Raw genomic sequence first — 26,101 nt, 5'->3', positions numbered from 1 at the left:
AACATCCCAAAGGTGTCCTGTAGGATTCAGGTCAGATCTCTTTGCAGGCCAGTCCATTACAGGGATGTTATTGTCGTGTAACCACTCCGCCACAGGCCGTACATTGCGAACAGGTGCTCGATCGTGTTGAAAGGTGCAATCGCCATCCACGAACTGCTCTTCAACAGTGGGAAGCAAGAAGGTGCTTAAAATACCAATTTAGGCCTGTGCTGTGGTAGTGCCACGCAAAACAACAAGAGGTGCAAGGAAAGAAAAAAACATTACAAACACCGAAACCCCAATAAAAGGACTGTCTTTCAATCGCAGGACAAGAGGTACGAGGGTTGAATGAAAAGTGATGCCTCCACCTTCGTTAATTGGGTTTGGATGGGAATATTTTAATAAATCAATTGCAGAAATAATCCTTAGAATGTGATCTTTAATTACCAATATTCACTTTATCCACGTAATCACCAGTCAATTGGATACATTTTTACCAACGATGAACAAGTTTTCTGAAGAAGTCACGGAAGAAGTCGACACTGTGTTTCCACAAACACAGTCTCACAGTTCTCGCAACGTTTTCATCAGAAGCACAGTGATGTCCCCGCAGATCGTCTTTCATTACCGGGAATAGATGGAAGTCAGACGGTGCTAAACCTGGTCTGTATGAAGGATTCCGTACAGTGGTGAGATTCAGTCTCTGAAGTTCTGCTGTGGTGGCACGTGAAGTGTGTGGTTTGGTATTGTCATGCTACAGGAAAACATTTCCCTTTTCCTTTCGGAGCCTTGTTAGCCGTCGTTTCAGAGTTCGCAGCGTTGTGATGTAACGCTCTGAATTTATTGTTGTTCCACGATCAAGGAAATCAACATGGATAACACCATCTGCGTCCCAGAACACTATGGCCATGATTTTTTCAGCTGTGGGCTGCTTTTTGAATTTCTTTTTCTGGGGCGAGTCTTTGCGTCGATATTCCATAGACTGAGATGTCGTCTCCGGATCGTAATGGTATACCCACGTTTCGTCTCCTGTCACAACTGAATGGAGAAAGGCGTCACCTTCATTTTCGTAACGCGAGAGGAGTTCCTGGCAAATTTCAAGTCTGTGCGCTTTTATTTCAGGAGTTAGCATCCAAGGTACCCATCGTACCCAGATCTTCCGATAGCCAAGCAAAGCAATAACGTGACCCACACGTTCTTGTGAAATGCCGATTGTGCTTGCAATTTCTCTTTGAGTGATACGACGATAATTCTGAATCAATCTGTCAACATTTTCCTTGTGAAACTCTGTAGTTGCTGTCACAAGACGTCCAACTCTTTGTCACGCAGGTCAGATGTTCCCGTCTCAACATCTTTAAACTTACTCGCCCAACGACGCGCAGTATTCACATCAACACAGTCACCATAAACTGCTTTCATTCTCTGATGAATCTCCTTTGGGGTGACACCTTCTGCTGTCAAGAATTCAATGACTGCACGTTGCTTAAATCGCATTGACCGACCGTCTGCACGGGGTTCCATACTTTACACTGTAACAACATAACCATTCAGTGCTAAGGCTTCCAGCCAACTGGAGCTGTAGAGAAGAGACTACGGAACAAGACAGTACCTGCCGCATACCAGTGCTGCCAACTGTTGAAGTGTTACGAAGGTGGAGGCATTACTTTTCAGTCAACCCTCGTATTAGCTGCAAATGGCACTCCATCTTTTCCGGTCTCTAGCATTATCCTGCACGGCCGCCAGTTTCACTTCTTGAAGGATCGTCTTCACTCGATCCTTCCTCTTGGGCGTTTTCCCGAGGGTTGAGTGTGGAGGACTCTCCCGTAAGATGTGGCCAAACCATTGTAGTCGCCTCTATATACGTAGTTAAATTTGTACGGAACCCTCAATGCGACGGTTCTACTCTCACTTGGCCAATTCTTTTTATATTTATGGTACGCGAACTTCAGAACTCAAATATCAGCTCTCGTAGCTGTTCGATGTATCTCTAAAAAGTTCTCGAGAAAATCGACTTTTCAAGCTTCCCGAGGGACGTTAAGTTACTAAAGTTCAGGCCATTCTCACGATGGGCCGCGTGGCTCACTCGGTAGCGTTGGATAATGTTACTCGGATAATCAATGGATCGTTGGGTTGAATGTTGTGACGATGTGTTTTTTCGTTTCATTTTGTTCACTCATTTTGAAAACTTATATCATTTAAGTGTCTAGTTCATCAAATATATGTTAATTAAATCAAATTCACTCAACATTTTTGCCGGCCGAAGTGGCCGTGCGGTTAAAGGCGCTGCAGTCTGGAACCGCAAGACCGCTACGGTCGCAGGTTCGAATCCTGCCTCGGGCATGGATGTTTGTGATGTCCTTAGGTTAGTTAGGTTTAACTAGTTCTAAGTTCTAGGGGACTAATAACCTCAGCAGTTGAGTCCCATAGTGCTCAGAGCCATTTGAGCCACTCAACATTTTTTGTGAAAATACGCGTTTTCTTGTTTCTAATTTGATATCACATACAAAATCCAAATATAAATTCTTAATTATCAATGTTTTATAAAATATTTTTGATAGATTCGTTGTTTTTTAGAGTGCACAATGACTGTTAAAAATCTTTTATAAAAATATCGATAGTTAAAAATCTGTATTTGAAGTGCTGTGATACGCAAGTTGAAACAATATGAATTTTGTGAAATTGACGTTTAAATGATTGAGGTATTCGAACTGAACAAAATAAAATGAAAAAAAAGACGATAGCGACATTAGAACCTGCTATCCCTATATTATCCGATTACCATTTATTAAGCTACCTAATGGACCGTGCGGCTATTTGCGAAAATCGCCTTAATTTTAGTAAATCAATGTTCTTCGGAAATCTTAAACGTCGATTATCTTCAGAATTTTTTAGAATTGTCGTTAACTGCTTTCGTTCATTGATATTTGAGTTCTGAATTTCATGTACCATAAATGCAAAAACTTACAAAAATTAGATGGCCCTTTTTCTGCCTGTGAGCAAAACACACTAAAAATGTGACATTCTTCAACTTCCTCTTTCGGCATTTGCCAGTTTCATCCCCTTATTTAGTATATTTAATTTCTGTAATTAATTTCTATTTCATCTCTCCACATTTCTTCGTCTACCTCTCGATCTTTTCGCAATTGGTCGATATCTTATTTTCGAAATTCTGTTTTCATTCACGCTTGTGGCGTGATCTGTCCATTTGTTTCTAGACTATTCGATTGTTCGTCTATGTTTTTAAGTCATATTTTTTGTTTCCTTGTTGTGTTCCTTACCGTCGGTAGCCTATAGGCAATGTTCTTAAAAATCTCATTTCCACAGCTTGCACTGTTCGTTCATTTCCATCTGTTACTGTCCACAAAGCATAGATGGTATTTTCACTGTTTATAGAACTTTATTAGGGTTCCTTCACTCATCTCTTTATTCAGTGTTCTGTATGTATGTAGTTCCATTAATGCAATTTAACCTTTCGGTTTTTTCGGAATGTGAATATGATATATCCCAAGAAACTAGATCTAATCACTCTCTCTCCTTGTAGACGTTTATTACAATTTTATTTGGGACCGGACCTATACAGTTAAAAGGCATTTTTTGGGGAAATATTTTATGTTTTAGCTCTTGGCAGTTATATTTAATGTATCAGTAGCTTTTTGAACGATGTACTTATTGTAACGGATAAGGCATTGGTCGTCAGTAAAGGTCGTTGTCATTAGGTAAATCTGTTGGTAAAGTTACGGGTATAAAGCTCTGATTCTTTTATTCATTGTCTCAACATGGTGTCATAATATATATTAATATATATTATTACTTTACCTGCAGAAATACCAATATATATTAAAAATTATTAGAGGATAACTGTTTCCTTGCATGGATTCGTTGTTGTTCTAATATTATCTTTGATGGAAATGGCAATTCTGGAGCTTTGGAACATTTTTTCGATTACTCTTAGTAACTGCTGCATCAGGATTGAATTGGTCATTCGTTTTTAATTTGTAAATCTGAAATAGTACAATTCTGCTACGCAGTCTTTATTTGTCCCAGGACAATTAATTTTTATTCTGTTAATAAAGGACATAAATCTTCCGAAGGAATCTGGTATGATTGTGGATTTTTATGAATGAAGCAGTCTATACAGCTTACTATATTTCTGCATTTATACCGACGTTTCAGCAACTGCAATCATCAGTTTAAAAGTTCGACCTTGTAAAACAAAGCGCAGTGGAAACTTGAATGAAACGAACGCTCCGCTTAGGTGTAAGTGTTCTTGAAACTAACGCTAAAATGTGTTTTACACGATTTAAATTTTGATGAGGGCAGTAGCTAGCCGAAATGTCGGCGTAAATAAAGAAACATAGTAATCGATTTAGATGGCATTATTCGCAAAAATTATTTTTTATTTTCTGAAACAGAGGAAGCGGGAAGGAAGGGAAGGAGCGAGGTGGAAAATCATGACTCCTAACCGCGCAGGGCATTGCTTTACTGCAATGGCGAAAGTTGAAAATTTGTCTGGATCGGGATTCGAAAACAGATGCTCTGCGTCGGTAGAACAGTTGCCACCCGGACACGCCTCCCCTCCGCCCCAAATTCGCAAATTACTGCATGCTATATTGCAGCATCCCTGGTCCATTACACTCCCTACTTGCAAATTCGTGATTACCGTAAGGGTTCCAACGACATTTATGCATTCGCACCAAAACACATGTCACGGAGCTGTCGCGCTAGGTTGTGTTAATGTAAATGAGTGTTGTCTGTTCTGTCGGACTTATTATATTGAAAGTGGTGTGACAGGTGCTTCATCATTGTAGGAGTGTATGATAACATAGTACCAACCTCCCCCCCCCCCCCCACTCCCCCCACCCCCTACTCTCCGACGACAACGTGGACGTGTAGTCATCACACATGTAAATGATCGTAATGGTGCCGAATGGCGTCCTGCGATAGATGACAGATTGTCCATAGTATCCTGCGCCATTTTTGCAAGTCGGCTATAGTTCTCGCAGGCTCTTGGGAAGGAGTAAGTTCCAGCTTCATTATGTCCTACACGTTTTCAATTGGCGACAGATCTGGCGAGCTTGCTGGCCAGGGAAGTTGTTTTACACCACGAAGTGCACCTTGCGCTGCAGCAGTCTTACTTGGACGTTCATTGTCCTGCTGAAATAGCTGTAGCACGGGGATAGCAGCCTGTGCAATGCAGTGGATATGGGAAATACCAAATGTGGGATCGAGTTGTAACAAATGGCCCTCCACACCATGACGTCTGGGATAGAACCTGTGTGTCGTGGGCGAATTCACTCCGGAACAGGTAGCACACCGACTCTGCGCCATACACGTGTACGTTCATCAGTCGCATACAGACAGATCCTACTTTTTTCAGTGACGACAACAAACCGCCGATACAGCTTCCACTCGCCCCTTTCACGACACCAAAGTAGCGGTGCTTGGTGTTGTTTGAGTCAGTGGTAGCCTGGCCACAGACACAGTCGATCTTACACTGCTGTAAACAGATGGTTTCCGATGACCGCTGATAACACAGCAAGTGCAGCACGAGTCCGGATTTTGTCCCTGTGTGATAGTCGGTCGGTCAACGTAGCTCGCACAAATCGTCTATCTTGACGTGCGTCTTGACCACTGCTGCAAGCTGTGACACATCACCGGTACATTGTGAACAAAATGTGTAGCAATTCGTCGATACGTCCATCATGTTCCTGCAGGCACACAGTGTAACGCCTTTCAAATGGCTGAAGCTCTTCATTGTACTTGTTGATGAAGTATGGTTTACCGCCCGCATCTCGTGGTCGTGCGGTAGCGTTCTCGCTTCCCACGCCCGGGTTCCCGGGTTCGATTCCCGGCGGGGTCAGGGATTTTCTCTGCCTCGTGATGGCTGGGTGTTGTGTGCTGTCATTAGGTTAGTTAGGTTTAAGTAGTTCTAAGTTCTAGGGGACTTATGACCACAGCAGTTGAGTCCCATAGTGCTCAGAGCCATTTTTTTTATGGTTTACCCTAGAATGAATGTTGCAAAAACTGTTCACCTGTTAACCCATGACAGTTACTACCTGCAAAGTCAAAACAGAGGGTGCACAAGCTGGCTTCGTATGCGCCTCTGATCGTCTATGACCATGGAAATTGAGCGAATCTCACTACAGCCCCTGAGTGTGCATTTTCTCCACACAGGTGCCACTGTAACCACTCCCTGAGGGTGCCGCACTTCTTTCCGGCAATGTATATATCTATAATTCTAGTTTTGAGAACTGCCTCATTTTGATTTCCGCTCTTCCTACATCTCAATAAATTACTTGATTTTCAACGTTTATAGATACTTAAATTTTGAAAATCTCGTTTCTGCGCTGGATTCGGCAACATTTTGTGATGTAAGGTTAAGAAAGCTGGTTCTACAATGGGGCCTACGCAGAAGAGAAAAAAAAAGTTTTGTGTGTGTGTGTGTGTTTTAAAAAATTCGGTCCTTATTCTTAACACGCACATTGGTCCGTAGTAGCATTCGAGTTAATTCATCACGACTGTCACTGAGTTGTGTATTCTGTCATGTAAAATGAAAGAAAAGAAGAAAAAACGCAGGTTACCTCTCTACAATGGAGGTTGTCTGTAAGAGCGGATGAATAGCGCGGAGGCTTCTGTTGCGGCATTACTAAAAATGAAATCACTAGGTCACTTAGTGCGCAAGGAACGAGCTTAAGGAATCTAATTAAGGAGGAACAGCCTCAGACCGGAATCCCGGCGCTTGCTGCTTAGCGTTAGCTGTGCCGGCCGGTTAGCAGACGTAATTGCGGGGATTTCCCACCGGCGCCTGCGGGCATGCAGCCCGCACTCCGCTCGTCTGGAGCGAGGAGGAGTAGGTTGCCGGAATGCGTGCGCTTCTTCAGTCTCGACAACTCAAACACGGCACAAAGTAGACTATCAGTGCGTGCTTAGCCTTCAAGTATTCTTTAATTTTCTATTAGTTGCATACCCTTTTCACCTTCATGTGATACGTTACAACTGAGGTACTGGAAATGTGATGTTACTCGCAGTGATTTACAATGGGTATGATTTTTATCTGTGATTCCCATGATAGGAAAGCCTTTGTCGTAGTTTTAGTTTAATTTATGTTCAAATTATGTGCAGAACACAAGTGAGGGTACACAACAATTTCGATTTGCTCTTTACATAGCACGTAGGACCATTAGTTAGCTTTACTTCTTGAACCGTACCAAAACTACTTCATCTCGTTACTTTGGATATGTCGTCGTTCTAATGTTCACGTGTGTTTTAGTTTCAGGCTTCTTTCTATAAGTTACGTGTGGGTAAACTTACGAGAATCGATCTTTTGTCTGTACAAGTATGTCATCCGTGTCGCTGCCACTTCCTTCATATCATTATCGGTTTCTTTGAATTTTCGACTTTCGTTAGTGAGAATGTAGATTTTATTGATTAATCGTGAGTCGTCCATTTGTACGGCGTTCATATAATTTCACACGTCTTTTCTGTCAAATGGAACTACATGATTTCTTCAGGAACTACAACTCTTTTGTACCTTTTCGCATCCGATACCGGGATCTTGAGCTGGAATATTTTCCGCGATATCTGTCGTTCTACATTTCGCGTTGACATTGACATTTGTGCTTAATGTTGTCTCAACTGCCTGGAGTATTGGGAGAAAGTCTGGCTCGGTAGTGGTTTACTTTGGGGCTGGTGGAAAGGGATTTATTGTTTGCAGAAGTTTGTTGCTCACTTTGTAATTGCTAGCGTTGCCGGCAATTTCACCGAAGTAGTTGAAGTGCTGAACCGGAACGGCTATGTGTTTAGTCCTGATGGCGAACGGGTCTGTGTGCTGTGTCTACTGCTAGATGACGTGCAAAGGCAAAACTTTTGACATGGACTCTTTTAATTTTGTTCCCATATGTATTCCAGGGTTTTCTTTATGCCATATTTTTAAGATCTTATCAAATAGCAGACTGAAAAGGATTGCAACAGACGCTGCCAGGATACTGCCACGAACGTGGGGTACTATCGTGCCCTATGTCCATTTTAGTTTCGGCCAATAGGCTGACCTTCCGCCTGCTCCGCCATTTTATTCTCATCGGTGCTGAGGTCTTCAACAATCAGACATTACAATTCCTGAAATCTGTAAAGGCTTGTAGCTGTGATGATGCAATCAGTTAATTCTACATAAGGGTAGAATGTAACAAAAAAAGTGCATTGAACGAAAATGAACAGAAGGAACCTGCTCAGCGTATGCCAAAGATCTGAATCCTAGTGCAAGCCTGACGTTGTAAGCCTTTGCTGGGAAGACGCGTGAGAGAGAGAGAGAGAGAGAGAGAGAGAGAGAAGGTCAGAAACAGTTCGAAAAACTTGTAAGAGTGTTGCAGGTTATGCTGAGAAATAAGTGTTAAAAAAATTAGATACCTTAAAAGCCGTTTATGAGTTCAAAAATGGTTCAAATGGCTCTGAGCACTATGGGACTCAACTGCTGAGGTCATTAGTCCCCTAGAACTTAGAACTAGTTAAACCTAACTAACCTAAGGACATCACAAACATCCATGCCCGAGGCAGGATTCGAACCTGCGACCGTAGCCGTCTTGCGGTTCCAGACTGCAGCGCCTTTAACCGCACGGCCACTTCGGCCGGCCCGTTTATGAGTTAATTTATCATTGAAGTTGACCAATCAGATCGCAGCGTGCGCACATTCATGCGGGCCACCAGATAGCTTACTGTTAGTGTTAGCCGGCCTCAGTGGCCGAGCGGTTCTAGCCGCTTCAGTTCGGAACCGCGCTGCTGCTGCGGTCGCAGGTTCGCATCCAGGCCTCGGGCATGGATGTGTGTGATGTCCTTAGGTTAGTTAGGTTTAAATAGTTCTAAGTCTAGGGGACTGATGACCTCAGATGTTAAGTCCCATTGTGCTTAGAGTCATTTGAACCAGTTTTTGTTAGTGTTACATATTATCATAGAGTAGATGATAGCACAAGAGAGCAGTCGGCCTTTGCCTCGTGTTCCATCCTTACTACCATCCCATGTCCTATTTTTGTATCATTGTCTTATTCTGTTTTAGGAAACCAAACGAGGTAGATGTTTGCAACACCTTCTATTGCAGGCCACTTGAATTTGCACGCGCAGCTGCGTGATTGGCTAACTTCAATGCTAATCAACTAGGGAACGGCGCAACGTATCGAATTTTTCTCAGCACAGTCTACTCCTCAACACCTTTACAAGCTTTTCAGACTGTGTCTCACCACCATGTACATATATCTCCGACCCATTTGATGGAAACGAACACATAAAGAAAGCGCAATGAATCACGCAAAATTTTAACTATGTACTGTCGCATTACGTAATGCACTTTTGCCAGCGATGAACAGGGGCCTGCATGCCTGAACCATCTGAGCCTAGCTACTGTCTTACAGTTCTGACGACTGCATGGGAGTCTGAAAAATGTTGGCCACGTAGTCCTTCTTTCGAGGACCCATGGAGATGTAAGTCTGAAGGTTCTGAATCAAGCATTGTACGATGGGAGTGATAGGCCAGTCTATCTAAATATGGCATGGAGTTCCGTGGTCCCAAAACTGTTGTTGGACCTGTCTTTGTCCTGTTGCGTGCTCAAGTCATTGTGTGGTCTGACAGGAAATTCGGGCTTTCAGCGTAATCAGTTCAAAATGGTTCAAATGGCTCTGAGCACTATGGGACTTAACATCTGTGGTCATAAGTCCCCTAGAACTTAGAACTACTTAAACCTAACTAACCTAAGGACATCACACACATCCATGCCCGAGGCAGGATTCGAACCTGCGACCGTAGCAGTCGCGCGGTTCCGGACTGAGCGCCTAGAACCGCTAGACCACCGCGGCTGGCGCGTAATCAGTGTCGCCATCTAGCGTTCTAAATCGGCAGTTGCTCCAAGAACCACATCTCTAATGAGCACACACCCATAAAACTATGCAAACTTGAAGATGGTAGCGTCTTATATGTTGGAGAATACACGAGACTGCCAGTCCATGGACTATTTTTTATGACACCATGTCACATCTGTCGTGACTGGAAAAGCGTCGTCTTCAGCTCTGTACTGTTCCAGGTGGCCCCGAAAAATTTCCATTCCATTATTTTTTGAAGGTTACGTAAACAAACATAGTTCTCAGCTCACACTCGCCGTAGCTTGGTCGTAATATGCCATCATCACAGACGTGTTGATCGAAATGTTACTCTTTAAGAGAGATGGCAGGTGTGCAGGGATGACTGGGTAGTGATTTGTCAAGAACATTCTTTTCAGCGCTACTAAAACGCAATAGCCACTGCCTCATGTTAATCGCTTCTACTATATCGTCTCCACAAACATTCAGAGAGCGTAGATGAGCAAGGATCTTCGGCTAAGAGCAAGGTGGTTCTGCCGTCTTCTCCCCAAGGAAGAAGGAATGTGTATCCGCCCCAACTTTTCACCCGGACAGCAACTGCACGCACACCGGTATCTAGCGGGTGGCCTAGCCTCAGGCGTCGTCCACTTTATGCACAGGCGTTTGCAGGCCAGCTACACCAGTTCTGGGTAGGAAGGTAGTACAACAATAATAATAACAATGTGGTTTGTTGTCGCCGGGAACACAGGACGCTGCAACCGCTACTCTCCCCGTTTCGCGGCATTCCAGTCTGCGACAGGAGGGGCATCCAGTGTGGGACCAATCTCTCTGCAAGTCACGAGTCTGAGAATAGTCCACACTGTATACCTCCGCCCAGACGGCCTCGGAGAAGTCAGTTATCGTTGGGAGTTATTCCGATCAGATGCCTCGACCATTCCGTGCTCCCTCATTCGAGCAGCGCCAACCCTCGATGATCGTCGGCGGTCCTAATCGTAGTGGACGCCGACTTGCTGACCTAGGCCTCATGCTACGCCTCACTGTGCTAGGCTTCATCGCGAACGTTTCCACGGAGTTAATTGACAGTATTATCTGTTCCTGTATCTTACATAAGATAGGTACAGTAACTAGTAGCGCTATTTCTTCCTGTAATTATTTATAGTCCTTTAGACCGCTGCTTTATCTGTACGTCTCGTACCCCAAACATAACACCAATTGGTTCCGTTTGCTCAGCAGTGAGGAATTTAGCGACACACCGCTATTTTATAAGCACCTCGATGTTATATGCTATTTTGGAACGCTCTCCTGCTGTCGCTGTCTGTTGCAGGACGACGGCGCTCCCAGGACATTATCAGAAAGATTCAAAAATTAGATGAATAATTTGTGTTAATCTGTCAGTCATTAGGCGGTCATAAGGGGTAGTGACTATTCAAGTTGGATTGTAGAATCTATGAGACTGGAGACTTACAATAAGACTTGTGGAAAAATATCATCCACACAGTCCCGGGAACAGCAAGCGAGATAAATGCAATAACTATCGTACAATCAGCGTAACAGCTCATATATTAAATGTGCCAACAAAAATGGAAAAAAAATCAGGATCTGTTAGATGACGATAAGGCTCGCTTCAGGAAAAGCAAAGGTATCAGACTGAGAGTCCTGACGTTGCGCTTAATGTTGGCAGCAAGCAAGACACATTCATAAAGTATGCCGACCTAGAAAAGCTGTACGACAGTGCAATATGGTACAAAAAAAATAGAAGTTCAAAATTGTCAGGAAAATATGTGTAGTGTATATGAAAGGACGGCTAATACACGGCGGCGTGCTGAAAAGTAATGCCTCCGCATTTTTGTGTGAACACCCTTAAAGCTTTTTAAATGAAACAAACATGATAAACATTCGACATATTTATTCTTCGTGTCTACATATTTGCAGCCCTCTTCCGCTATCGTGCTCCGGATTGTAGCGTGTAACATGGCGGTGTGTGACGTAACTATGTCGATGCGTGATAAACAGCCTGCTGTAGGCAAATTCAATTTTGAAGAGCACCATCTCCATGACCGTGACGATGACGGAACACTCACGTGCGCTGCGATATCTACAACAATCCGACTCCTTGGCTTCACTGTCATCGATCATCTTTCTACAGTCCCGATTTGACCCCATCGATTATCATCTGTTCCCAAACCTTGAAGAACATCTTTGAGGACTTCACTTTTATAGTGATGAAGCGGAGCAAAAGTCGAACGTTCTGCTGTATACTGACGGTATCAACGAATTGGTCTCTCGTTGGGAGAAATGTGTTCGTCGCCAGGGTGACTACGTTGAGAAACAAATAAATAGACATCAAGAATAAGGATGTAGTGTTAATAACGTTTGTTCTGTTTTAAAGGTTTAAGGCTTTTAGCATAAAAATTACTTTTCAGCACCCCCTCGTACAACATGTACAAGAACAAAAAGGACAGCAATGTAGTCTTTCGCCTCTAATGTTGAATATGTACCTCGAAGAAGTAATGACGATAGTAAAAGAAAAGTTCAAGCGCGGGATTAACCGAGCGGTCTAGAGGCGCTGCAGTCATGGACTGTGCGGCTGCTCCCGGAGGAGGTTCGAGTCCTCCCTCGGACACGGATGTGTATGTTTGTCCTTAGGATAATTTAGATTAAGTAGTGTGTAAGCTTAGGGTTCAAATGGCTCTGAGCACTATGGGACTTAACTTCTAAGGTCATTAGTCCCCTAGAACTTAGAACTACTTAAACCTAACTAACCTAAGGACATCACACACATCCATGCCCGAGGCAGGATTCGAACCTGCGACCGTAGCGGTCGCGCGGTTCCAGACTGTAGCGCCTAGAACCGCTCGGCCACCCCGGCCGGCGTAAGCTTAGGGACTGATGACCTTAGCAGTTAAGTCCCATAAGATTTCACACACACATTTGAGGCAAAATAGAACGTCACTGACGAAGCAAGAAGGACGTCAAAGGCAGAAAAGCGCAGCCGAAGACAGTACTCCTGGGCAAAAGAAGTCTTATAGTATCAAGTACAGGCCTTAATTTGAAGAAGAATTTACTGAAATTGTATGTTTGGAGCACAGCGTTTATATGGTAGTGAATCACGGTCTGTGAGAAAATAGAAAAATAAGGGAATTCCAAGTGTTTGAGAGGTGGTGCTTTAGAAGGATGTTGAAAATTAGGCGGACTGATAAGAAATGAGGTGGTTCCCTGCAGAATCGGCGAGTAGGGGAACATACAGAAGACACCGACGAGAAGGAGGGACAGGATAACTGGACATGTGTTAAAACATCGGGGAATAACTTTCCGTTGCACTAGTTGGAGCTGCAGTGGGTAATACTTCAGTGAAATCCAGCGACTGAAATACTCCATCAAATAGCTAAGGTCCATGTGCTGCAAGTTCTCGTCTGTGATGGAGAGGTTACGATCCTCAGATTCTTTATGTATTTTTATAATGTCGCTTAACTTCTTGTTAAGATTTATGTATCATTTTTTTCTTTCTTGAAGAGGCTGGCGCATGCAATCTTTCTTAATTTCAAGTATAGCATTTACTGCTTCTTCCTTCATATTATTTATCCGAAAGTATACGCTTGGATTTTTATTGAGGGATTTAGATTTTCCATCCAGCGATTGAATGTATAGTCTGCGAACTGCGATACCTTTACTTGTTAGATATTTTCTTCATTGTTACTGTCGAAGCTTAATCGGCGATGTTTAGTAGAAGACGTGCATCAGCAATACATATGTTGCAAAATAATCGAACTTATATCCTGATACTCCCCCGTTAATCCAAGTTCTTGTATTTCATTCACATTAGCTGATATGAGAACTGCAACTGGAAACCAATTATTTGGGAAGCACGATGTGATAGCTTTAATTATAGTCATTTCAAAGTGTTATACTGAAGTTTTCGGAAACCAACCGAGCATGTTATTTTTCAATCTGAAAAAAGTCTTTTATATACACTCTGAATTTTGTCTGGGAGCAAATCAAATACAACAAGAAATACCTTCATCTCTTCTTCTGTGCTCTTGCCGTCGAAATATATTGTGTGCAGTTGTTTCAACTCTGTCAAATGTCCCGCTCATAAGAATTGTTCCATCTTCTCACATGATTTTCTCTGTTCTTCTGCCAGTAACAGACCCATCTTCGAACTTCAAAAAATTATTGCTTTCAGTTAGTTTCAAAATGTCTTTGGTCAACTAGGGCCAGAATTCTGGGTCGTCCCAGTAGCTCATCTTGTTGCTCTACAAACTCCAGTCTTTGAGTACTCGTCATTTTCCATATTTGCAACGAGTAATAAACTGTTATCTTTCAAATCTTGAAATTCTCCTTTAAATATTTGGAAAACAGGCGCCGTCTTTCTTTTGCTGACTTGTTTTCTTCTGCAGTTATGCATTCGTATTTTAATCTGCACACTTGTTTCCTCAGCTAGGCAAGGAACCGAATGAACAAAATAAAACGAAAAAAAGTCCGTCGCAAGATTCGACCCAGCGATCCGTTGATTACCCGACTAACATTTTCCAAACCTACCGACTGAACCACGCGGCCCAACGTGAAAATGGCCTATGGCAACGCGTATATAAGACAAAAAGTGTCTGACGCAGTTGTTGGATCGGTTACTGCTACTAAAATGGCAGATTATCAACATTTAAGTGAGTTTGAACGTGGTGTTATAGTCGGCTAACGAGCCGAGGGACGACACAGCATCTCCGAGGTAGCGATGAAGTGGGGAATTTCCCATACGACCATTTCACGAATGTACCGTGAATATCAGGATTCCGGTAAAACATCAAATCTCCGTAATCTCTGCGGCCCGAAAGAATCCTGCAAGAACTGGACCAACGATGACTGAAGAGAATCGTTCAACGTCACAGAAATGCAACGCTTCCGCAAATTGCTGCACATTTCAATGCTGGGCCATCGATAAGTGTCAGCGTGCGAACCATTCAACATTATTTATGGGGGTATTAGGACCCGAAGGCCCACTCGTGTACCCTTGATGACTGCACGACACGAGGCTTTATGCCTTACATGGGCCCGTCCACACCGACATTGGACTGTTGACGACAGGAAACATGTTGCCTGGTCGATTCAGTCTCGTTTCAGATTGTATCCAGCGGATGGACGTGCACGGGTATGGAGATAATCTATGAATCCATGGACCCTGCATGTCAGCAGGGGACCATTCAGGCTGCTGGAGGCTTTGTAATGGGGTGGCATGTGTGCAGCTAGAGTGATATTGGACCCCTGATACGACTAGATACGTCTAGATACGGCTCTGACAGGTGACACGTACATAAACATGCTGTCTGATGACTTGCATCCATTGATATCGATTGTGGATTTCGACGCACTTGGGCAATTCCAGTAGGACAGTGCGACACCACAAACGTCCAGAAATGCTCTCCTTAGAGTAAACACTTACGCTGGCCACCAAACTCGCCAGACATGAACATTATTTAGCATATCTGGGGTGCCTTGCAACGTGCTGTTATGGAGAGATCTCCATCCTCTTGTACTCTTACGGATTTATGGATAGCCCCGCAGTATTCATGGTGTCAGTTCCCTCCGACACTACTTCAGACATTAGTCGAGTCCATGCCACAACGTATTGCAGCACTTATGCGTGCTCGCGGGGCCCGTCACGATATTATGCGCGTGTACCAGTTTCTTTGGCTCTTCAGTGTAAAAAAAAAAAAAAATGGCCAAATGCTACTAGAAGTCTCGCACTGAGGGTTCCGTACAAATTTAATTACGAGAATGTCAAGGATTTCTTGCTGTCACCGATATCAATACAGCGAGATATTGATCACTGAAATTCCAAGACCTTATCAATAATATGCAGCAGTTCCTTAGACTAGTCTGGAGGCACAAGAAGAAGCGAGCAGCGGACTTCATTTTATATATGTAGAGAGAGAGAGAGAGAGAGAGAGAGAGAATATTTAATAAAACATTTGTCTTTATTACAACGGGAAACACCCTATAGGTTTTGATGAGAGAGTTTGCAAGAATCACAACATGCAGCATCAGTGATCGAATTTTTCGATTGCATTGACTTAGAAAATTAAATTTTTTACACGCCAAAAACCACAGATATTAGGATGTGACATAAATTTGAACGTCGTATTCTAATCTGCTCCTGTGGAAAACTGGTCTTAACAGGAGAACAGACAGACAGATGGATAAAAAATGGGAAAAAATATTTTTTCACATGATACGATCACAAATTAATAATTTTCAATGTTTTCCTTTATCTGTAGTGTAAAACGTTGCTTCTTGCCAAATTTCATGACTGTGTGTGAACAGGAAGCACCCTATAGGTTTTAATGAGTGTGTTTTCGAGTATCAAAAATAAGTGACATAAATGGCAGTATATTTTTATTGAACTGACTTAAAAGCTTAAAATTTATACACCTTCAACGGACCATGGACTTAAATACGTGACACAAGTTTGAGTGCGATACGTCTAGCTGTTCCCGAGAAAAGAGTTTTGAACAATTGGACAGACAGACTGAGAACGAAGCGACACTATACGGGTTCCGTTTTTACAGACTGATGCACGAGAAACTTAAAAATTACAAAAATCCGTTTGCCAGGTGGTGCCCTTGTCAGATGGAGACACAGTCTTTACGTAGAGGAAAGTAGACGTGCACCAGCAAGAATTTAAACGAAAACAATAAACGGGGTATTGTGTTTGGCCCCGGCGAGCAGCAGGAATAGTTTAGAGCCCCGTTCTTACGCCGCAGACTGGAGCGCTGTTCCTGACTGCAAACGAGTTCCTATATTCGCCACATTTTTTTCCTTTTTTGTGCACCCGCTAGAGATCAGCATCGTTGAGAAGAAACGGATTCCCTTTCGTTGTCGCAGTTATGTCCATTGCTCACAGTGCACAGAACTCAAGTAGCGTACGAAGCTACACGGAAACGAAGACTGTCGAGGAGGGCACTGTCAGATAAGTGATGACAGCACATGTCCTGCTGGTGAACGAATAGCATAAAGCAGCAGTGGCGGAGGCCCTGGTCGGAAATGTCACGGTGCAAAAAGTGCCACGGCCCCTGTGGCACCTCTAGTAGGGTCGGAAATGCCCAGGTCGGCAAGTCTATTCAGCCGTCTTATCCTCCGTGCCTAATGGCTCAGACATCGTCGGAACATTAAAATACCAGTATTCTTTCCTCCCTTGCCTCTTTTTAGTTTTTGTCAGTGACCTAATTGGCGCTGCACATAGGGTTGGGAGGACACACTTCCAAATCGCCATTTGACCATCCAGAGTTAGCTTCTCCGTCGTTTTCCTTCATCGACTGAGCAGAATACCAGGAGGGTTAATTTCCTTCCTTCACCAACCACTACCCGAGCATGCTCTGTGTCTCTAACACCCCCTTGTTAAAGACGTTAACGAGAAGTCAAACCCGGATTTTCCTTCCTTCAATTTCTTTCTGTCGGGGAACATATCTGTCTATACTCGTAGCTGGAATGCTGTGCTCCATTTGGAAGTGACGCTGAAATGTCAAAACCGCCGTCCAAATTCCGGCAACAGTAAATCCGGCACGCTTCGAAACTTTTTGTTCGACTGTGATGCGGCGGGGCCGGCAGCGTCCCGTTTTAACGTTGATTAAACTGGCACGACGAGCGGAAACCGTCGGATCGTTTCACCGAACGAATCGTGAGATACGCGGGGGATACGCGCCGCCCCCGCCCTGTACAGTCAACCCGCCTGCCTTGCTGCGCACCCCCTTCCCCCTCCCTCGTCCACCTCTCTTGCCCGGCTACACTTAATCGCATTCCGCGCGACTCGTGAATGGCATTCGTTAGGCTCGCAAATCCGGCCGCGGTCTTTGGCGGGCCGACCGCGACCACAGTGCGTAATGCGCCGCATACACTGTCGCTGAGCGCTCGTACTGCCGAAGTTGTAATCTGTTCTTACTCGTCCGCCGACGCCACGGCCATTTGACAATAAAATCGGCCGATGTTATGCCAAGTGCAGGACGACGCGACTGCCATTCCGATCGCAAAAAGCAGTCTCGACCATCGATTCATACACCGTCAGAGACCTTTCCCAGCTCACTGTGCTCTGTACAAATAGTGTTCATTTTGATTTTAATCCGTCATATCTGGCGATGCACACAGAATTACCAGCTGCGCAATCGAGATTCGTCCTATATTAATTTTCACCGTAGAGGTAACATAAATATCGTTTTATTGATCATTCTACCAGTACTTATATAATTAAAAGAAGCGTATCACTAATGCAGTGTGCCGTTTTACATGTGCATCTTAATACGTACATACTCCACAAGCCACAGCATGTTGCATGGAGGAGGTCTCGTATACAACCACTGGTCATTTCCTCCCTTTTTTTATGCAATAATTTACCAACAGCCGTATGTATTGTAGAAATTTATTTTATTTTATGAATTTCTATGTGCTACCAGTTTCGGCATTACATTGATGCCATCTTCAGGCCCCACTCGTCATAGTCGTAAAATCGCTATACACGGAAAGAGCCATATAACTTGATCCGTGAATCAGATCGTCCTGCAACAGCTCTTGGTGAGCAGGCGACACGTAGAAGTTCATAAAATAAACTAAATTTCTACAGTACATACGGCTGTTGGTAAATTATTGCATCAAGAAGTTCATGCCAGCCGGCGTCCCGCGATCCATAATGGATCAACGAAGATATCCTTCCGTGTTCCACTCACAAGTGGACTGATGGAAAAACGACTGTCTGTATGTCTCCATACGAGCCCAAATTTCACTTACGTCTTCGCGGTCCTTAGGCGAAAAGTGCATTGGCGCTGGCGGTAGATCGTGCTGCGTTCTCAGTAGTATTTCATGGAAAGAACGTCGTCTGCCTTTCAGGGAATTCCCATCTGAGTTCACAGAGCATGTACACTGATCAACCAGAACTTTATGACCACCTATCTAACAGCCGGTTCGTCCACCTCTGGCACGGATAACAGCGGCGACAAATCGTGGCATGGAAGCAGCGAGGATTTTGTAGGTCGCTCGAGGCAGTTAACACCTCATCTGTACACACAGGTCACCTAATTCTCGCAAATACCGGGAAGGGGGCGATGAGCTCTTACGGCCTGTACAATCACACTCCACATGTGTTCAATCGGGCACAGATCTGGCGAGTTGGATGGCTAGCACATCGACTGGAACTCGCCACTGTGTTCCTCGAACCACTCCATCACACTGTTGGCCTTGTGACATGACGCATTGTCTTGCTGAAAAATGCCGTTGCCTTCGGGAAACATAATTGTCATTAAGGGATGTTACGTGGTCTTAACCAATATATGATACTCCTTGCCCATCATGGTGTCTTGCACGAGCTACACTGGACCCATGAATGCCCACGTGAATGTTTCCAAGACCATAATGGAGTCCCCACCAGCTTGTTTGCCACAGTACAGAAGTCAAGGAGTTGTACCCCTGGAAGACGACGGATTCGCGCCCTCCCATCGGCATGGTGAAGAAGGTAACGGGATTCGTCAGACCATGATACGTCCTGCCACTGCGCCAATCTCCAGTGCCGATGGTCACGTGCCCGTTTCAGTCGTAGTTGCCGATGTGGTGTTAACATTGGCACATGCATCGGTTATCGGCTGCAGAGGCCCGTCATTAATGACTGTTCGTTGCACTGTGTGTTGAAACATGATCCGCATTTAAGTCTGATGTTAGTTCCTCCACAATTCGCCGCCTGTTCTGTTTTACCAGTCTCCCCAGCCGGCGACGTCCGACTTCTGTAATGAGAGGTGGCCGCCCAAAGCACACGACGTCCGGACGTGATTTCACCTTGGTTTCGCCACGTGTTGAAGACACTCAACATAGCACTCCTCGAACGCCTGACAAGTTGTGCTATTTTCGAAACGTTCGTGCCTAACCTCCGGGTTGTCACAACCTGTCCTCGGTCAAACTCAGACAGACAGCGCCCTTCCCCATTCTACACACGGACATCACTCTCGCTGATACTAAATGCACTGTACGTGTGTCTGACTAGTAGTCATTCCTCGCTGACATCACCTGGATGATCTTATATCGATAGAAGGTCGATGGTCATAACGTTGTGGCTGATCGGCGTATATAGTTCCTGTTCTTTCGGACATATCTGACAGAACTGACACTGCATATACAATTACGGGGCTGACGGCCAATGATTCCTTCAGTGCAGACGCACACGAAGCTCGGAGGTGCCGCGAGTAATGAGGCAAATTTGACGGGGGACATCATCAGTAGTGTGCGGTATAAGTTGAAAATGTGGGTGTGACGGGAAGCGTACTAGGGTAGTCCCTCCGACTGTGGTGGCCACTGTGTCCGGATGACATTGTGGCCAGCGCTGCCCACCGGCAGCTAATGTCTTTGATTCCTTTGTGTCCTGATTTACGGAGCATCTTCATAATCTTCGCATACTGATTGCACTTACCGGTACGAAAGTAGCAGCACGCCTCCGAACTGCTTCGATGTCTTCCTTTAATTCGATCTGACGGGATACCAAACACTCGAGCAGTGGTAAGTTCCTATGGGACCAAACTGCTGAAGTCATCGGTCCCTAGGCTTACACACTACTTAATCTAACTTAAACTAACTTACGCTAAGGACAACACACACATCTATGCCCGAGACAGGACCCGAACCTCCGACGAGGGGAGCCGCGCGGACCGTGACAAGGCGCCCTTAGACCGCGCGGCTACCCCGCTCGGCGGCGAACCAGTGTTTTATGCGCGACCTTCTTTACAAATGAACCATACATTCCTAAAATTTGGCAATAGACCGAAATAGGCCATTCACCTTCCTCTACTATCGTTCTTACATGCCCGTTCCATTTCATATCCCTCTGCAACGTCACTGCTAGGTATTTAATCGACATGGCTCTCTGAATCAGCAAACCACTAATACTGTATTCGATCATTACAGGACTTATTCCCTACCAATATACATAATCCTACATTTTTCTGCATTTAGAGTAAGCTACCATTTATCAAGCGAACTAGAAATTTAGTCAGTCATACCCTCCAACGGTCGCTGGACGACGATACTTTCGCATACACGACAGCGTCATCAGCAAAAAGCCGCAGTTTACTGCTTACCTTATACGTCAGATCTGTATGTACACAGAGAATAACACCGAGCCTATCACACTTCCGTGGGGGACTCCTGACGGTACCCTTATCTCCGATGGTCACTCACCGTCGAGGATAATGTATTCTATTCTATTCTGTGGTATTATATCCTATGTTTCTATTACTTAAGAAGCCTTAGAGCCTCTCACCTGTCTGGGACACCGTGTCAAACACTTTCCGAAAATCTAGGAATATGGAACCTGCCTGTTTCTCTTCATGTACGGTTCGCAGGATATCACGTGAGTAAAGAACAAACTGTACCTCCGAAGATGTCCCCTGCTGCCGGAGACGAAACGACAGGGAACAGTTTCATGTAACTACGATGGCTTCTCAGTACAGCGGCCGTGAAAGGCTACAACTCAGATAATAATTTGTGTTTATGTTCTAGAGTCCTTAAATGCTAGTGGGCGTTTGCCTGAGGAAGGATGTATTGTGCTTGCAGGTTCCGGACATAGTTCGGTCAGTGCCCGCAACGAAGGTGCTGGCGCTGCGGCAGCAGACGCAGGTGCTGTGGGAGCGCTACTTCTCCTCCATCGAGAAGATCGTCTTCACCACCCTCGAGGTGAGTACCTTGTCGAAGTACGCTTTTTAGGCTATGTACACTCTTCATATAATCCCAGTACCACAACCGTATTGGAACGTCTGAGTCCCGTCAAAGGCGATACTTGTTCACTGAAAACAGCTGCGCATTTAATAGTAAACTGTAGGTTGCTAATGTTGGTTGTTATATAAGGTCAGCATGTTATACTTATGTTTCAAGAATGGTCATGTATAAAATCCAAATTAAGACACAGACGCAAGAAGTATGGTATGCAGCCACCAACATATCGCAGTAGACATTAGAGTCAGTGATATACTATAAACACATAATAAGCCTGGAAAATAAACTTGGCACAAATTGAACCGCACAAAGTGTCATATTGAATGGATCTATATTTTTCCGTGGATGTCGAGTAAATTTCAGTCTTGATGCTGGCACTGGTAATACTGGAAGTGGATGGTTTACTCTAGCTGTCGTCCGATGTGAGAATGCCTCGTTACCTGGATTGGAATCATTCGCCGACCGAGATGTCATCGCCTACAAGACCTGGCATTGTGGAATGTATAAAATCCAAATTAACACAAAGACGACAAGAAGCATGGTATGCAGCCACCAATATATCGCAGTGGACGTTAGAGTCGGTGATATACTGCTCAGAAATGTAAACACTTTTAACTACTTAGGAAGTAATATCCTCTCGTATGGCAAACGTTTAACCAACGTAAAGAGCATTATCGCAAATGTAGCGTATTACAAGACAAAGTTTACATCAAGCAACCTAAATGCGGAAACCAAAAAGAGATTTATTGAGAGATAGCCTGAAACTTGGCCTTCTGCGTCTAGGAAACCTGGACCATTGGCGCATACGACAAGAAGGTGATGGTGATGGTGAAGTTTGGTTCGTGGGGCGCTCAACTACGCGGTCATCAGCGCCCGTACAAAGTCCCAAGTTTTACACGGTCCAGTTTTTGTTACACGGTCTAATCGAGCCACTGTCACGAATGATGATGATGAGGACCGAGAAAATCCCGCATACGACACAAGACATCTGGAGGTATCTGAAACATGGTGCTGGAGGAGAATGGAAAACTTGTGGACAGAAAATATCACAAATGAAGAACTTTCTAGAAGAATAGGCGAAAAAGGATCACTGCTTTCAACAGTACGGAAAAGAAGAGATCAGTCGACTGGCCACCTCTGTCGACATAATAGGTTTCTAGGTAACGAGTCAAACCAATAGAGAGAGGAGTGATGTAGGAGAGATCGATCCATTTATGTTCAAACCTGCTGCGTCTTTTGATAGTTAACTAGGCAGTGATGGAGTTATTCATATTGTTATTAAAATAATCATATGCTCTAGAATATCTAGGAGTATGCGTAGGTAGCGATTTAAAGTCGAACGCCACTTAAATTAATGCTGGTATGGCCAGAATGAGATACACTGGAAGAGGACTCAGGAAATGTAGATCACCCAAATCAAATGGCTCTGAGCACTATGGGACTCAACTGCTGAGGTCATTAGTCCCCTAGAACTTAGAACTAGTTAAACCTAACTAACCTAAGGACATCACAAACATCCATGCCCGAGGCAGGATTCGAACCTGCGACCGTAGCGGTCCTGCGGTTCCAGACTGCAGCGCCTCTAACCGCACGGCCACTTCGGCCGGCGTAGATCACCCACAAATGAGGCAGCTTACATAACTCTGTTTCGACCAATACTTGAATATTGCTCGTCAGCCTGGAATCCGTACCAACGGATAAGTCTGACAGAAGAAATGGAGAAGATCCAAAGAAGAACAGCTCGTTTCGTAACAGGTTCATTTAGTAGATGGGGAAGCGTCCTGCAAGTGCTCAGCCGCGTGCAGTGGCAGACGCTGCAACAGAAAAGTTGTGCATCACAATGTGGCGCAGTGTTAAGATTCCGAGAGCGTGCGTTCGTAGAAGAGCAACCACGACATTGCTTACTCCTACGAATATCTCGCGGAGAAGACCACGAAGATGAAATTAGTGAGATTCTTGCTCACACGGACGGCTTCAGCAATCTTTCTTCCTGAAAACCATAAGAGACTGGAACAGGAAAAGGGGAAGCAACGCGCACTGTATGGTGGTCTTGGAGTATATATCTAGATGTAGGATGAAATAAATACATTGGTAATCGAAGCATCTCATTATCATAAACATGTGTAGATATAATTTGGATGTGTGTAGAATATAGAAAAAGATGTCGCCCACGTTGTTAACCTTAAATGTTTCCACAACTCCGAAGGTCTCGGAACAGTATCTCCAGGAAGAGGTAGTACAGCTATATCTACAAGTTACTGAATCAACAAGATCCACGGAAAAAAATGGGTCGTGGTAGCACAGTAGCAAGGCTACGGGGAAGAATGGAACATATCTGTTTAATATTAAACATGGTACAGGAAGAAGCAGTGAAGGGCAAGGATAATAGTGGCACTCCAAGAGTAGAATGTGAAAAACAGATATGATGGATGTCAGACGAAGTGTTACATATCTATGAAAATATTTGCTCAGTGTGCGGTAAAATGGACGATAGATTCAAAGCAGTCGAAGCATTGATGACTTTTTAAAAATAGCCCCACTAAAGACGATACGAACGTGTAGAAAAATAGCTAGTGTTACCTATCGAGGAAGAAAGATTTTATATTTTCCAGAAGGCGGCGTTTTTTTAAAATCACTTCTGTTTCCCAATGACGCTTTAGCAGGAGACCGATAAAGTTTGTCCAGATGAGCCTAGAAGATACCATGTTTGCATTTGTGGCTGTATGTCTGTAGTTACATATTAAACGAGTATTACCGCGACTACAGTAAATATTGCAGAATGCTAATCAAGAATGGCTTCCAACAAGAGTAATTTGCAAGTAGATGCTCTCGGTGTTGCGAAGCAACGTAAGTCATTAAAGGAAAGTTTTCGGGTGCAGATCTTTTACCATTAGGTTCCTTCCAAAAAAAATGCTGGTGCTCCATCCATTCCTAAAGACAGGAAAGTTTCACAGATCACACTAGTGCACGAGAAAGGAAATAGTAGTAGTCCGCTATGTTATACATCCGTATGATGCATACTCATCATAGGATTTTGGAACATCTACTGTGTTTCAACATTTTGACATATGCATTACCTCGGAAGAAAACGATATATCGACGCATAACCACTACGTACTCAGAGAATATTGTTCATGTGAAACACAACTGGCTCTTTATTCGCACGAAGTAATGAATGCCGTCGACAAAGGATCTCAAGTTTATTCCATATTCTAGATTTCCAAAAGGCTTTTGACACCGTTCCTCAGAAGCGCCTTTTAATCAAATTGTATGCCTGTGGAGTCCCGTCTTAGTTGTGTGACTGGATTCAAGGTGTGGCAGAAATTTTACAGTTCGTAGTAACGGACTAGAAGTCATCTAGTAAAACTGGAGGTATACGTCAGTTTCGCCAAAGAAGTGTTACAGGCCTTCTGCTACTCTTAATTTATATAAACAATTTAGAAAACATCTGAGTAGTCCTCTTGGATAGTTTACAGATGACGGCGTCGTTTACCTTTAGTTATGTCATCAGAAAATCAAAAGTAATTATAAAATGATATACACCAAGTGCAAAAAGTGGCACATGACACTAAACAATAAAGTGTGAGGTCCTCCACGTGAGTACAAAAAAAAAAAATGGTTCAAATGGCTCTGAGCACTATGGGACTTAACATCTGAGGTCATCAGTCCCGTACACATAGAAGCACATCACACACATCTATGTCCGAGGCAGGATTCGAACCTGCGACCGTAGCAGTCACGCGGTTCCGGACTGAGCGCCTAGAACCGCTAGACCACCGCGGCCGGCACGGTAAAAAAATTTAAAGGTTGTAAGAACGCGTTTAATTAGCATAACATTCAGAAGATGTAACAAATCTTCTAAACAGACTGCCTACCTACGTTTTTCCGTCTTCTTCTGGAGTAGTGCTGTGCCGAATTGGATTCCTACCATACGGCATTGACGGAGGACATCGAGAAAGTTTTGTACTATCACGAGATGTGGGGGAGAACGGGATATGATAAGTGAGTTGGGGAAGCAATCATTAAAACATGGGCGTTTCTGGTTGCGGCGAGATCTTTTGACGAGATTTCAATTTCCAACTTTCTCCTCCGAATGCCAAAATATTCTGTCGAATCTCACCTACAAAGGGAGAAACTACCATCGTGATAAAATTAGAGAAACTAGAACGTATGCGGAAAAATTTTTATGTTCATCTTTCCCACGCACTGTTAGAGAGTGGAACGACAGAGAAATACTTTGAAAACGGTTTGTAATCTCCCCCTCACTAATTGGTTAATGCGAGAATATGACCGTGATCACGTATGCCGGATAAATTTGCTTTTGGACAAAGCTATCGTCTCCGAAGAGACTTTTGACCAGTTAGTGGAGAGGTTTTCAACAAGTTGTTCTACTGAACAAGTTATTCTTCTCCTGCACTTTCTATTTATTTGGGTTTGGTTAATACTTCAAACAGTGTCATCACTCCCATAAAATAGGAAACGAAAAGGGGTAACACGTGACTCAAAGACTCCACAATAAATCTAATTGAAATAAATAGAAATTAGTTAAT

General features: G+C 43.9%; 1 protein-coding gene across 1 annotated transcript in view; it reads left to right on the top strand.

Moving 5' to 3' along the window:
* The window catches only part of LOC126208731 (exostosin-1-like), a 214,515-nt gene that overhangs the window by 48,800 nt on the left and 139,614 nt on the right, over nucleotides 1-26,101 (top strand). Inside the window, exon 2 of the mRNA XM_049938889.1 lies at nucleotides 21,393-21,512. Within this exon, the coding sequence (XP_049794846.1) occupies nucleotides 21,393-21,512 (120 nt within the window). The remainder of the gene's footprint in view (nucleotides 1-21,392; nucleotides 21,513-26,101) is intronic.

Source organism: Schistocerca nitens, chromosome 1 (assembly GCF_023898315.1).
Source record: "Schistocerca nitens isolate TAMUIC-IGC-003100 chromosome 1, iqSchNite1.1, whole genome shotgun sequence".
Lineage (NCBI taxonomy): Eukaryota > Metazoa > Arthropoda > Insecta > Orthoptera > Acrididae > Schistocerca > Schistocerca nitens.
This window is presented reverse-complemented; position numbering and strand designations above follow the sequence as displayed.